The sequence below is a fragment of the Dermacentor silvarum genome, chromosome 9 (assembly GCF_013339745.2).
Source record: "Dermacentor silvarum isolate Dsil-2018 chromosome 9, BIME_Dsil_1.4, whole genome shotgun sequence".
Lineage (NCBI taxonomy): Eukaryota > Metazoa > Arthropoda > Arachnida > Ixodida > Ixodidae > Dermacentor > Dermacentor silvarum.
In genome coordinates, this window is record NC_051162.1 from 32,918,732 (window position 1) to 32,934,188 (window position 15,457).

The following is a 15,457-nucleotide window of genomic DNA, read 5'->3' on the forward strand; positions in this document are numbered from 1 at the left end:
CACGTGAAAGCCGACATAAGCATCTGCATACATTGGTAGAATATTCTGACAAGGTCGACGCACTTAAACACTCCATTTCCCCATCTGTATTAAGAAAATGGAACCAATTAGATCGCGATATAACAAGCGCTAACACTCCGAGGTCCGCACGAAAATAGAGGCACTAACTTTAAATTGACAAACAGCATGTTTACGCAATTGAACAAGCTGACTGTCTCATCGTAAAGGTTATATATATATATATATATATATATATATATATATATTCACTTGAGTGCCTTTCTTTATTTTTTGTGTGTTAATATTTTTGGTACGATTTCTTGTTTTATATTCAAATTAAGTGTATACGTACTATTCAGTGAAACCTTTTTCCGTCATGTATGTTGCTGTGTAAATTGTTGCAAATCACACGCGTAAATATGTATGTTGCAATTGTCAAATATGTCTGTTGCAACATCGCAGATCATATGCAGCATGCACATCTTCTGACCAGCCTGATCCTGGGAGCCTTGTATTTGGGTTCGGATGGCGTCGCAGACATCACGACCTGCAAATCACAATTGATAATTGGAACAGTCAATGGTGATTTTCATTTGCTCAGGAAACGTACCAGAAAGCATATAGGCAGTTTGACTTGCGCATCACTCGCTAAGCTGCAACACCCACCAATATCGTAGCCAAAATTTGATTACACGTACAGTGGGTTCTCAGCTGACCTAGTTGGCCCATACTTGTGGGAAAATCAGCCCATTCATTTTGACATTGCTTACAAATACGCCTAGGACCATTATTAGAAGATCGGCATCACCCTAGTTCTGTCCACTTTAGGAAGAAGTCCTCTCCCGTTGATCGCTAGTTACCCATCTCGGGCCAGCTCACCCCATCCTATGCCTGCAAAGTTGAAATTTCAGCGCACCACCTACATTATCCACCGTCCTCGCCTACCCTTCCTTTGGCACCTATCCTATAACTCTAATGGACGGCCAGTTACCTGCCCTATGCACTAGATGGCCTGCCCCACTCTATTCTTCCTCTTAATGCCAACTAGACAGAGAGAGAGAATTTATTGAGAAAGGCAGAAAGGTCGGCCTGAGCGAGCATGCTCTGGCCTGCTACTCTGCACAGGGGAAAAAGGAAAGGGTACAAAAAAGAGTGATGAAAGATGATGATGAGGACAGGAAGAAAGGGTGCATATATACACTAACGCAGTGGTTTCCTTAAAGCCTTGTGTCTAGTCCACTGGCCTTCAAGTAGTCCAGAGCAGCCCTTGTAGCTATATTGGCTACTGTACGGTCACACATGGCGGACAAAATAGCACGTTCAGAGAATGTTTGTCTGCCAATGCTTGCTCGGCTCCACTGTATTGCTCTCCAATACCCACCGCTGACTTCCTTGCCCTTCCTTCTTTGTTACTTTAATAGTATATTGGTATTCAAAGTGAACACGCTGCCTCTTCTACAATGTTGCAGTGATAAGCCTCAAAAACTACAAACCAAGAAACGAAATTTTATGGCGATCTAAGGAACAATGTAATTAATTTTAATGCAGTATAGCAATTCAATAACGTATGTAGCGCCTCAGCATGCGGTGCCCGTCAAGGAAGAAGAAGTTGGCAATCGACCGCGCGGCAGGTGCAGAGCGAGAATTAAAAAAATGAGTTCGAAAACTCAACGCTATCAGGGCTGGATCTTTCTCGTGTTAGCTCCCACAGTTAATGGTGACCCGATAAAGAACACGCAACCCCAACCATCCCGCATGGATCCCGCCGGGTCTTCCACCCAGCCTACCGGTCCTGACGCCCAAGAAGACGCCAGACCTAGCAGTGCTGCGGTGGCTGTGATCCAACACGTCAACCTGCCACCATTTTGGCTAAACAGCCCCTGCACATGTATACTGCAGGTCGAGGCGCACTTCCGTCTACGGCAAATCACCAGCCAACAGACCAGGTACTGGCATCTGGTGTCCTCCTTACCTCCGGATGTAGCCGAAGACTTCGCAAATATTTTAACTTCGCCGCAGCCGAGCCATCCCTACGACACGTTGAAGGAAGCTATCATTTCCCGCAAGTCCGAGTCTGAACACAGCAGACTCCAACAGCTCATCACGGCCACAGAGCTCGGTGACCGTCGCCCATCCCAGCTCCTGCGACGCATGCGCCAGCTCATTGGCGGGACCTCCGCCCCTCAAGAGCAGAAGCTGTTGCGTGAGTTGTTCCTCCAGCGCTTACCGCAGAGCATGGTCCCGGTCCTCGTCACTGCAGGAGATGTCCCGGTAGACACGCTCGCTGAAATGGCTGATCGAGTGGCAGACTACTCATGGGCACATAGCCTCAACGCCGTGACCACGTCGCCACCGCTGCAGACCCCGCGCTCGCGAGATTCTAGAACCGTTTGGACGCCCTTGTCAGACGTCTCGATGACTTGTCAGACGTCTCGATGACTTCGTACCTGCACATCGCCGATCGGCATCCAGGTTCCAGTTCCACAGTCGCTCCTCGGCGTCTCCACGCTCTCCGGGACTTCAGACAACCGACGCACCACGGAACGGCTCGTCCTCGACCATGCGCTGGTACCACCGCCGATTTGGGGCCTCTGCTCGCAAGTGCACTCGCCCGTGCTGCTGGTCGGAAAATGCGACGACCGGCCGCGGACGGCGGCAAGTGGTATGTTTCCGATAAGATCACTGGCGCTTGCTTCCTCGTCAACACAGGAGCCCAGGTTAGCGTCATACCGGCCTCCTGTGCAGATCGCCGTCGCAACGAACAGACCTGCCCACTCCAAGCGATCAACAACTCCGCCATTCCCAAATACGGCCAACGCTCTCTTACACTTGACCTTGGACTACGCCGTACGTTCCGCCGGATTTTAATCCTCGCTGACGTCTTTCAAGCTGTTCTTGGAGCTGACTTCCTCAGTTTTTTCAACCTTGCTGTGGACATGCATGCTCATCGCCTCATCGATCTCAACACGCGCCTATCCATCAACGGTATACTCTTTACTTCCTCGTCAACGAGACTTCGAGCTCTCACACCCGCTTCGCCGTATGCAAAAATACTCGCTGACTTCCCCAACATCACGAAGCCGCAAACCAGAGAGTCACCGGTGAAGCATTCCGTCACTCACCACATTGTCACCACTGGACCTCCCGTTTTTACACGGCCTCGTCGACTATCTGGAGAACGCCTCACCATCGCCCGCCGTGAGTTTGAGCACATGCTTGAACGTGGCATTGTGCGGCCTTCCTCCAGCAACTGGGCATCGCCACTCCACATGGTGCCGATGAAAGATCCTGGCGACTGGAGACCATGTGGAGATTACCGCGCTCTCAATGCCCACACCTTACCAGACCGCTACCCACTTCCTCACATTCAGGATTTCACATCAAATTTGGCTGGGTGCACGATCTTCTCTAAGATTGACTTAGTGAAGGCTTACCATCAGATTCCTGTAGAACCCGCTGATATTCCCAAGACGGCCATCACCACCCCATTTGGTCTGTTCGAATATGTAAGGATGCCTTTTGGACTGCGCAACGCAGCACAGACTTTTCAGCACACTATGAACGAGGTCACGCGAGGTCTCGATTTCGTATTTGCCTACCTTGATGACCTGATGACCTCCTGGTCGCAAGCTCATCGGGCCCTGACAATGAAGACCACCTGCGCACCCTGTTTCACCGTCTGGATGATTACGGCCTCGTCATTAATCCCAATAAGTGCGTCTTCGGCGTCGCTACAATCGAGTTCTTAGGCCACCTTGTCACTCCACAGGGTATCCAACCGCTGACCAGCAAAGTGAAGGCTATCCAAGACTTTCCACCCCCGACATGAATGAAACGACTGCGAGAAATTCCTGGGCCTACTAAACTTCCATCGCCGCTGTGTTCCTAAGTGTGCCACTTCCCTAAAGCCCTTGACCGACCTATTAGCCATAAAAAGACCCGGCTGCGCCACTGGAATGGACCGACGACGGCGCATCTGCCTTCGCCACTGCGAAAAGGGCTCTGGCGGACGCCACCATGCTCATACACCCTGTTCCTGATGCCCCAATTCGTCTCATCACCGATGCATCGAGTGTGGCAGTTGGCGCTGTTCTCGAGCAGCACGCATCAGGTTGGCAGCCCCTTGGTTTTTTCTCGCAAAAACTTGAGCCACCGGAAGTAAAATACAGTACATTTGCCCGAGAACTCCTTGCGGTGTACCTCGCCATCAAACATTTCCGCCATTTACTGGAGGGCCGGGACTTTTACGTTGTTACAGACCACAAGCCCCTGACGTTTACCTTCCATCGCAATCACGGCAATTATACTGCAAGGGAGATCCGTCAACTACGCTTTATCTCCGAGTTCACGGTGGATCTCAGACACGTCCACGGGCCGGAAAAAGCCACCGCTGATGCACTCTCACGCATCGATGCCTTGTCGACCCAGCCACCACTAGACATGGAAGAGCTAGCAGCTGCCCAGAGCTATGATCCTGAGCTGCATAGTCTTGACGCTCTTCATCCACGTCTCTATCTTTCACGCAGTGCCTGCTTCCATTTTCTACCTCATTAATAACGTGCGAAACGTCTACTGGTGTTCCTCGGCCCTTCATGCCTACAGCTTTTCGTCGTGCAATTTTTGATCAATTGCACAACATGAGCCATCCGGGTATTCGTGCGACCCAGAAGCTAGTCACATCTCGTTTCCTTTGGCCAAGCATCAATGCTGACGTTCGACGCTGGGCGCGAACCTGCCTTCAGTGCCAGCACGTTAAAATTCACTGTCACATGGTCACGGCACCATCCCCCTTTCGGCCTCCCGACGCAAGGTTTTCCCACGTCCATCTCGACATCGTCGGCCCTCCTCCACCATCACAAGGGGTCTGTTACCTACTGACATATGTGGATCGCTTCACCAGATGGCCGGAAGCGTTTCCCATTTCCGACATTACAGCACCGACAGTGGCTAAGGCTTTCACAAGCGGCTGGGTAACAGGCTTTGGATGCCCTTCTGTCGTCACCGCCGATCGCGGTCGTTTATTTCAATCGGTCCTTTTCACCACACTTGCCAATATCTTGGCCATTCGACACATCCACACAACTGCCTACCATCCTTCCGCCAATGGCATGGTCGAACGGCTTCATCGACAACTGAACGCTGTCCTCACTGCTCACCAGCCAAGACAACGTTGGCTTGATCACCTCTCCTTCGTACTTCTGCGCATCCGATCAGCATTGAAGACGGATCTCGGCTGCTCATCAGCCGAACTAGTCTACGGCGTGTCTCTGCGTCTTCCAGGGGAATTCTTTGAGCCGTCGTCACCCCCTCCCACTCATGATGCCTCCACGTACATTCGAGAGCTGCGCACCACGTTTCACGGCCTTGCTCCTGTAATTCCTGCCGACCGACACCCCCAGAGTGTCTTCGTCAGCCAGGATCTGCATGACTGCAGTCACGTCTTCGTTCGGCGTGACCAAATATGGCCACCACTCACACTGGCCTATGATGGCCTATTTCGCGTACTCCATCGTACACCTAAGACGTTCACGCTGGACATCAACGGCCGTGAAGACGTCGTGGCTGCCGATCGACTAAAACCTGCATACATTGCCGCTCTCGTGTCCGCGGAGCTTCCATCTCCAGTCTGGACACCCACATCTCAGCACGTCCACTGGGCGACTCCTATGGCTCACGCTATACGGGGGGAGCCCTGTAGCGCCTCAGCATGCGGTGCCCGTCAAGGAAGAAGTTGGCATTCGACCGCGCGGTAGGTGCAGAGCGAGAATAAAAAATGAGTTCGAAAACTCAAGGCTGTCACGGCTGGATCTTTCTCGTGTTAGCTCCGACACGTATATCACCGCTTCTTTTTTTGACAAGCAAGCAGAGCACACACTATACTCGAAGTATTATCACTGCCGTTATGGCACAGTCAAATGAAGGAATTGGAAAAAAATATCATGCTTGTCATGAGTGTTTTTTAAATTAACTTCATTTAGCTAGCTTCTAACTTACCTAGTCGGTAAGGTGTCATCGCAAAAGTTGGAGGATGTATAGAAATAAGCGATAACAGCATTTAAAACTGCCTAGTCTTGTTTTTCGACCGAGACAGAAATTCCGCGAAATTAGAAAATTTCTTGACAATGCACTCACGTGCCAGGGATAGCATCGCTGTCAAACATAAACACCGTAAAACACAAGCGTAGCTTATCACACAAATAGGGTGGCTAGAAGAACCCCTGGCAGGGGTAACAAGCCGTGGCACTCTGTCCGCGTCACGTCAATAGCTTCCGGCTTTCAGTGTGCATGAGACGCACAGCATGACTTCCAAAATAGGACAGGATCGCTGCTATCTTGGGCACGTATACTCACATGTTTCCTCTTTCTTTTTTCATTTCGCTGTTTTCTTTTTTGTCGGAAAACAGGACCGCACAGTAAGTACCTAGGTTGCTTTAAAAGCTGTCATCGGTCGATATTCGAAATCCACGAGCACTTTTGCGTTGACGCCTTATCGATTAGGTACGTTAACGTTAACAGTATTTGATCTTGCCGTTGATTGCGGGAGCTTGCGAGGAGGACTTAGAATAGTAAAGGTTTAAATTATTTACATCCGGTAGAAGGGAACAGAATAAAGCAAAATAACAGTGAAAAAGTCCATCGTTACAACCAGTCGCAAATCGGACGATGCGGCCTGCGGCAAGAAGAACGTCTCTATCTTCTCGATGTTTCTCTGACTTATAACCCCTTCAGTCCGCCCGGGTCACGTCATTTTCTGCCAATCGTCGAGCCCATACAGGTTCGGCCAACCCTTCATGGGCTCTATTGTCTGATGGCTGACTGGCGTCCGGCGTTGCCTCCCCTCCTGGAAAGCGCTCAGCTAGAGGGGACGCGTCGTTCTCCAACGACATTCCAGTACTGCAAAGCAGCTTTTCCCCCACGAGGGTCAACGACCTCGAACCGTGCCGGCTTCCAGTTGTAATTTCGGGAAGCGTCACGCAGGGGAAAACAAAAGCTACGCGCGCGGCACACGGGGTGGGATAGCCAACCTGTCTAACCGGTCGGACAGCATGGTTGACTCGCCCCTGTGCACTACAAGGATTTGACCGACGCTCGTTAATGGTGCGTATCTACAAGAGACAACTACACTCTATATTTTTGTAAATTTAAGGAAGTTAAACATTCGAGGACACCTAAGCGCTTCTTACCATTTGTGAATGCGAAAGCATAAATGTCCAATTCAACGCCGCTGAGCAGTCCTTCGAGTTTTGCGCCGCAATTTGCGTGAATCCTCGTTCCACGCGCCGTGTATTGCGAGAGCTGATGACTATGGTGGCCTGCCTCAGCGCTCGTTTTGCTGCGTTCTTCCGCTCCTTCACTTCGCCTGCGGTGTACAGGCGTGGACGGCCCCGTCTCGCTACTGCCGAAGCTGCGGCCGCCGATGTAGATGCTTCAGATTCCATAGCGGTACAGCGAGCCAGCGTCACTTGCTGTTTTTAGCAACGCGTGTTATCGGGGTAGTTTGGTGCGTGGATAGAAACCGTTGCAGGCAAGGCGCCCTCGTGACGTGGTGTCGCAGCTAATGAAAAGTTAGGCGCCGTTTTTTCGCTCGTACCAACGCCGCCGGCTTTTTGGCTCAATGGGCCATTTGACGCTTTCGCATCTAGAAACACAAGAACGTACCAAACGTACGCCCACTGCATGCAGACATCAGCCCACTAAAGACACCGGCACTGCTATCACTATGACTTAGAAAGTGACATCTGTGACCGCAGCCAACGCAGCTTGGTGGGTGTGCAATTGACGCCTCGATTGTGGGTTTCCATAGATAACGGGTTTCATTCCCAATGCAGCAATTCTAGTCGCCCAGATTTGCAGCATGGTTTGCTTCTCGGCGCCACAGTTGCTAACGTATTCTACCGAGCCGGGTGCGTGTTTTCACGCACACACCAAAACGAAGCCAGATGCCTGGATGATAAGTGACTGAAAACTGAATAATACGGTGATCGTAAGAGTAGGGCAAGCGATGGACACGGGGCGAGTAGCGAGCTCACTTGATAGTACATTAGTCAAAATACCATGCGGATATCCATGCAGCCCAGTGGTGAATCCTCACCCCGCGATAACTATGGCAAAAGTGGCAAGCTGCACAGGCCGCGACGAATGATGTGAACAGCACTGTTATTGCGGCAAAATATACAGAATAAACAATAAACTGAATAAACAATATGAAAGCATCAGGTTGCTCACTTACTAATAACCTCTGCTGCCCTACGACAACTTCCTGTGGCAGCACAGCCACAGCTGCACTGCCGCAGCACACATATTTTTTGCATGTAGTCCACGATTGCAAGCAACTGGAATCTACGTAGCGTAAAACAAATCCTATTAATTGTTTCATTTTTATTTGTCCGGGATTTATTTCACAACAAATAAAAGCCTGCTTAGGAAAAGGATTTCCGTTACTTGCTGTTTTTAGTTCTGGCTTTATGGCGTCCATGGGCCCTATACCGTAAAATGATTCCATACTGTTTTGATTACAATTCTGCAATCAGCCCACCACGATTGGTAAAAACATTTTGAGCCCCTCCCAACTTCACCTGTCTGTCACGCAACGTCACTAAAATCGCTATAGCTCGCCACCTGATATAACGTGTACACACTTATTATGCATGATAAAGGCGCGCAAAATAAAAATTATTGTTCCCGATGGGACGCCTTTTCACCATTAGCCCTCTGCTATTGGTCCAATGTTTTCAGGCTACGCCCATTTATTTCCCTGGTCTGTCACGCGACCTCACAAAACCGCGAAAGCTGACCGCGTCAAAGTCACGTGTACACGTAAAAAATGCCTTATATGCCGAACTGAAAATGTTTCTGAATAGCCAGAGACTGCCCCATTCCGAAATTAAAAGAAGATGGCTGCCCGCCGATCGCTCAGGCCCTCGTTACTCGCACCTGCCGGTGAACATGTATTTATTTGCGCATGATAAACCTTTTTGCGTAGCAGTAAAACGTTATCGAGCCCTTTCGGCCCGTATACGACATTGCTCTGCCTACTTTTCCTTGCTGAGGATCCGTTTTAGCGACATTCTTATCCTTCCGTCGCACGCCGCCGCGATTTCGCCGAAGTCGCACGCCGAAGCGGACTAATCGGAGAAGCCGGCACCTCCCTCTTCGTGCGGTTGTCTATTTTCACTGTGCTGGCTCGGCCCCATCGAAACCCTCTCCACTACGTGCTCCTCGTCTCTTGTCAGCCAATTAGATAAGAAAAACCACTGAGTGCTAGGCAATGTTATTGGTTTGGAAAGCGAACAAAGGTGATCTCCTATGAACGAGGAGAGTGTTTGATTGGGTTGTTCAGACAACGCTGCGAGTCACCGCCTGATGCTTGCGTCGGTGGTTCCGTAAATTATACGTCATGAGATTGGAATCAAAACAGTTTGGAATCATTTTACGATATAGCCCCCCCCCCCCCCCCCCATTTCTGGCTTTCCTAGGTCCTGTAAACCGCCAGCCTAACATCGGTACTATTTGGCGCAGATACCCGCTCTGCATGCGCGAGTGGGTATCTTTGACGGTGCTGGAACACAAAGTTGATTTGTCTTCGGGAACCGACTGGGATGTGCGCGCAAGGTTGTTTCGCTGTCAACGGCCAATGCTTAAAACATAGAAACACTCGGAACAAACCGTGGCTAAACCACTAGAGATACCTAACACTTCGCAGTCGGTATCACGTGATGCCGCTTCCTACATCACTGAGAGATTCCAGCAGATGCTGCCACGGCATGCCGTTGAAGTTCTCAACTGGAAGCTTTCAACTGGAAGAAAGCTGAAGAGAAAATTTCCAAGTTCACAGCCAAAGGTTTAGATGAGGTTCCCGTGAGGCTGATTAATGAGATAGGACCAAAAAGCAAGGAAGCTCTGTTGAAAGCAGTGGAAAAAAAGCTTACAACATAGGCGAATAACAGACAGTTGGCGACAAAGTAGACCAAACTTAATTTATAAATGTAAGGGCGAAAAAGGTTAGCAATGCAAGGGATTAGGCAAATTAAAACTGCAAGCATAGACAGAACAAAATTACATATTGGGAGAACCTCCGAATTGCTTCAGAATCGGTAGGCGTTTAGATGATAACTTATTTGTTCACACTGAGTGTATACAAATCTCCATAGAAGAAAGGATACCATTACCTGTGACTTTTTTAAACATTACCGAAGCGAATGCCAATGTAGACCGCAACATTTTGTGGGATATTCTTGAAGGGAAAGGTATAGCCAATGACTGCATACCGAGAAAATACCGTTTACGCTGAATGGGATAAGATATAGGCCAGGAGAAATTCGATACCAACAAGGGACAGAGAGAGGGTGGCCCTTTATCCTCGTGCTGTTTGTGAGGTACATTTTTTAAGGATCGAAAGGGTACTAGAAGGAATTAACATTAGGTTTAATCTCTCATACAAGAAAGCCGGCACAATAGTTGAGCAGCAGCTTCCAGGTTTATTTTGCACGGACAACATTGTGTTGCTCGCTAACAAGGAAGGTGATGTGCAACGTCTGGTTGATACCTGTGAAGAAGCATCAGACAATTTAGAATTAAGATTTAGCACTAGAAATTACTTTTATGGTATTCAATAAAACAGTGAACAGACCGTGTTAAAATGTTTAAAGCAGAAAGAAAAGACAAGGCACAAAGGGAAGGTCAGGCACAGGACAGGTCAGACACAGGACAGCGCCTGTCCTATGTCTAGCCTTGCTTTCCTGTTGTGTCTCTTATTTGCGCTTTAAGAAGTTTATCAAGTATGCACCAACTAGGCCCACAATAAGTTCTAAGAAAGCATTATTACAGGGCCAGGAAATACCTCGGGTAAAAGAAGACAAATACCTTGTTGTATGGACAAATGAAGGCGATACATATCTGCAGACACAGGCAAAGAAGGATAATAGCAAAAGGGAAGATAAATGCGGCCCCAATGAAACACACAGCGCTTTGGGGATACAATAGGTACGAGGTGCTCCGTGGTATGTGGAAAGGTTAGTGGTTGCAGGGCCTACATTAGGAAATTCAGTTTGCTTGAAGGCGCACAATCAGGACGATATGGGCTGAAGAAGTTTTGAAGTGAGGGAGGCTCAGATTAAAATTGATTCTGAAGAAGGACTCAGGAATATGGAAGAAAGTAAATCGCCTTCATCCTCGCTGGTACCCACAGTGTCAGATGTGACCTAATGCACAATGTCCTCGACCGTGCGCACACCGCAAGTGGCAAGGCTGACATCCACGGTGAGAAAATAGTCCACGGAGCCCCCGAAGTGAACAGTGTTACAATCCTCGATCGCCGGTTCTTCCAGCTCTGGGTGCCTTACTTCGGAACTTCTAAAGAAGCTGCAGTTCCCGAAACAGTTGGTGATGGTAACCGGTGTGACCCGATGTCCAGCCACGGCAATAAATTGCAGCGCATCCAGAAGGCTTATTTTCAATTTGCTGTCGTTCGGACTAAACTTATCGAGTAGGCACCACACAAGAAGCCCCCTAATATGATGTTTTACGTTCTGGTTGTCTCCAAGGTCGAGCAGTTGAAGCTGTGTCATCGTATTCGGGGGCAAAAACATAACCTTTACGTTTTGAAGTGTTGTTTACTTAGGGTGAGCGGCGCACTGGTTAACAATCAGGGAAATCTTCCTGTTCTTACTCGACCTCCTTCGATCATAGTGAATGAAATTCTCCGAACAGGGCTGCCGTCATACAATCTTTTTAGTTTGCCCGGTAAATGCAGGGCAAGTGATTATCCGGCATATAAGATCGGGGCTTTTGATACTTGCTCACCACAGTGAACTGAAATGTCTCTGACCCCTCGGAATTGCCGCAGCACAGAACGATGATTCTCTCTTTGCTTTTCTGCCCGCCCTGATATACTTGGCCTTTAATGCAGATGCTTTTCTCAGGCTGAAGGTTAAAAAACAGGCTTGCCTCCTCTGCATTAAAAACACGTATCGGGGCTCATATCCTGCGACGAGTGATGGCAACATAGTCGCGATCTAATCGCTCACGACTGACTGGTTGGTTTTTTTTACAGCCGAGCTGTTTAAGCCGGCCGTAATTTACAGCGCGTTAACAGAAAAAAAGTGGGATGTGGGCCAATCCTAACGGTAGTGCAGAAATGGTCCAAGCGCAATGGCACATACCCCTGGTAACAAGCGAAGCTGAGCGTGGTTGGGACAACTTAAGCTGAGTCAGTCATTGATAGCCAATCGATAGCCAATGTATAGCTAATCGATAATCGACAAATATTCAATAAATTCCCGGAAATGCTGGGGATGACTTAGTAGTGCTTAGCCTAGCCCAAATGCCTGGTGAATACCTTGATCACATCAATAGCGATAGCCAATCGATAGCCAATAAATAGGTTATTGATAATCGACAAATTATCCATACATTCCGGAAGGTGCTCGGGATGACGTGGTAGCGTTTAGCTTCGCGCAAATACGTTGCCAATACCTTGCGATACCCAATCAATAGCTAATCAATCATCAATAAACAATCAATCAATTTCCTAAATTGCTGGGGATGCCTTGGTAGTGTTTAGCCCAGGCCAAACCCCAGAACTAGCTAGGTGCCCCTCAGCTCTGCTGTCTCTTTAGCATTGCGCCTCCAGTGCAAGCTACACTAACTTTTTTTTGCTTCGCCACTGACTCTATGCAAGACCACGCCTTGCTTTGATGCAATGGAGCCAGCCGCCGAGAGCCTGAAACTCATCAAGGCTTTTAAAGAAAGCACGAAATTGTCAGCTTTTTCTCGGATAACTTTACCGTCGATGTTCACGACAGCCACAGTCACTTCTTTAAACGACGGTATTAGAGCTTCCTGAAGCCTAATGTGGTGGGCTGTCTTTGTCTCCTTTGCATCGAGGCGGACGCGGAACACTTCTTCGTCATTTGATCACGTCGTCCAATGGTCGCGCACAACGTTAGCGAAAGGTGCGAGGTTTAGCACTTTCGGCAAACGAAACTATCCTTCAGCAAGCTGTGTAATTGCACCACAACACCAACAGATTGCACAGTTATGCGTGTGGTCTGTAGTCTAGAAACATTGAACACATAGAAAATAGAAACAAATATTTTAAATAACGAAAGAAACGTTCATACAAGTGACAATCACTTGCTATCGAAATTGAGTACAGACCTTACGTTCCTGGAAGATGGTGCACTGCTGACTTTTCCCTTGCTCGATCTCTACAAAAAGACGTACATTGGGTACAATTTTCAATACGGCTGTAGCAGTGGAGCGAACATTTAGCCAAAAACACGAAGTCCAGCAGCGTCAATATGCAGTGAGGAATGGCTTGGAACACGAAAGAACACTTGCTCACAAACTAAGGAGACCGGCAGATTGGACTAATTGGTATTCGATTACACTGCAAAGGTGTATAGTGGGAAGTAATAACAACAGAATGACATCAGAGACGGATCAGTGCTAGCTTCTGACCAATGCTTATTCTGAACATGCAGTGATCTGTACAGTTCACCATTGATTTGCACATATTGTCGCATTGTAGTGAAGGTGAAGAATAGAACTGCCATAAGCTCTAGTTAAAAATTTATCTTTTTATAGGGTGAACGAGAAAAAGCTAGCAATTCTGAATGTGCAATGAAGCGGCAAGCACAGTTGTCGAAATATGATGTACGTATCACCAAGCGATAACTTAGAAACAGTTGTTGGACTGCGAAAAACGGTCACCAAATTAATAAGATATACAAGGTATGTGTGTCAATACTATCTATGGTTGTGTCTTTATTGGGTTAATCTACACCAACCATTCCACACAACTGCCCTTAACCATCTCAGATTTCTCCATCAAGAATATTGAAAAATCGGTGCGTCCTAGCTAGAATTTCTTTATATATTTTTTAATATTACTCATCCTCTGACGAACTGAATGTTCTATGAGTGGGTGCAACTACCTATGATACAAAAATAAATGAAGAATTAGGTATCAAGTGCACACATGCAAAAATATTTTTTGCGTAATCTAGGAACTTAGTTTGTCAACACTTGAGGGGACTAGTCACTGTTTGGACATGCAGTTTTCATAACCTTTTTTATCACAAGAAATATGCCACAATTGCGAATTAATATATATATATATATATATATATATTTAGGAGGCTAATCTAATCACATTTTATATCTGCACCTTCAGTATATTATGTGATGTGCCTATATTTTTTGCCATTAGACTTTTTGAACAATAAAATGAATAATCCTAGTTAAACAGGGGTGGGACGGCCCAAAGTAATATTGGAGTAATTTTCGAGCAAGCAAAGTTGGCTTTGAAGCAATTTAGAACCGACATAATTGCATTTTGGATCAAATTAGGAGTAGAGAAAATTTCATTTTGAAGCAGTATGGAGCAATCCAATCTGAATTTTAGTGAAATAATGGAATAAATAAGCAGCGTACTTCGAAACCACGACAAAACACAGAATAAACTAACACCAGCGCTGTACTGCAACTGTCTTAAGCAACGTGTTTAGTTGAATTCTAAAGCAGATTACCCTGATACGGAAACCGTCTAGTGCACGCAAATTTTGGAAATACTGCAAGTACATTTTCTACAATGGTAGCAATCACAAAAAATCACGCATTCTGCAATAGTGAGGCTAAAATTTCGAAAAGTAGCGCAAGACATTTTTCAATAATGTCTCAAACAGTGTTGGGTGGAGTGCCTGGAAGTGTGCTTCACGAAGATACCATGCGGAGAAGCCAGAGTTATGAACTACTGCGTTTTTTTAAAGACATTTCTACTTAATAGACCAGGGTGACTCCAAAGCACCTATTTGCTAACTTGCACATTACCTATTTTTCTACTTCTGGAAACTTCGAGAGTGCAAGCTTCGGGCAGCAGTTGCCTTTTGTTGAAAGAGCATGGCCACTTTGAACTTTTACCACATCTTTACGTTGCATTCCTGATCGAATCAACTCTTTTGCACTTGTGAAGAGTGCCCTGCTTGCAACCACTTGTTCTTATAACATTTTCTGTTCTTCTGCAAGCTTGTCTTGACAACTGGTTTCAACTTCATTTGTTGGCTGTTTCCGCTTAGAGGAACTTTCTTTTGCATCCTGAGTACGTACTTGTTCCTTGCCTACTTAAGACTTCTAACAAGTTCTAGGCTCAGCGGCACTTCAATAACATCACCTCCATAGCACTGAAGGTTGTTGATGTTTGCTAGACTACTCCGCGAAGTGCACCCTTCCAAGAGGTGCTTGTTCTCACCAAATCCTCTTTCACAATCTGCATTTCCATGAGGAAGGAAAAGAAGAGCCTTGAAGAGCCTGGCTAGAAAATGATATTGAGGTTCTCCCATGGCTGACTTCAAACCCAATATCTTGGCGCACTAATCATTGATTCTCTCCTTTAGTGATGGCGTGGCTCCAATGTCGTCACACTTTAGCATATACCACTCATCAACACGTGAGAAAA

At 47.3% G+C, this 15,457-nt stretch overlaps 1 protein-coding gene across 1 annotated transcript in view; it reads right to left on the reverse strand.

The window, feature by feature from the left end:
• Positions 1-298: 298 nt before the first annotated feature.
• LOC125940185 (uncharacterized) overlaps positions 299-15,457 on the reverse strand; it is a 94,727-nt gene continuing 79,568 nt past the window's right edge. Inside the window, exons 15-16 of the mRNA XM_049655976.1 lie at positions 13,159-13,208; positions 299-547 (exon numbers count right to left, since the gene is read on the reverse strand). Of these exons, the coding sequence (XP_049511933.1) occupies positions 541-547; positions 13,159-13,208 (57 nt within the window). The 3' untranslated portion in view covers positions 299-540. The remainder of the gene's footprint in view (positions 548-13,158; positions 13,209-15,457) is intronic.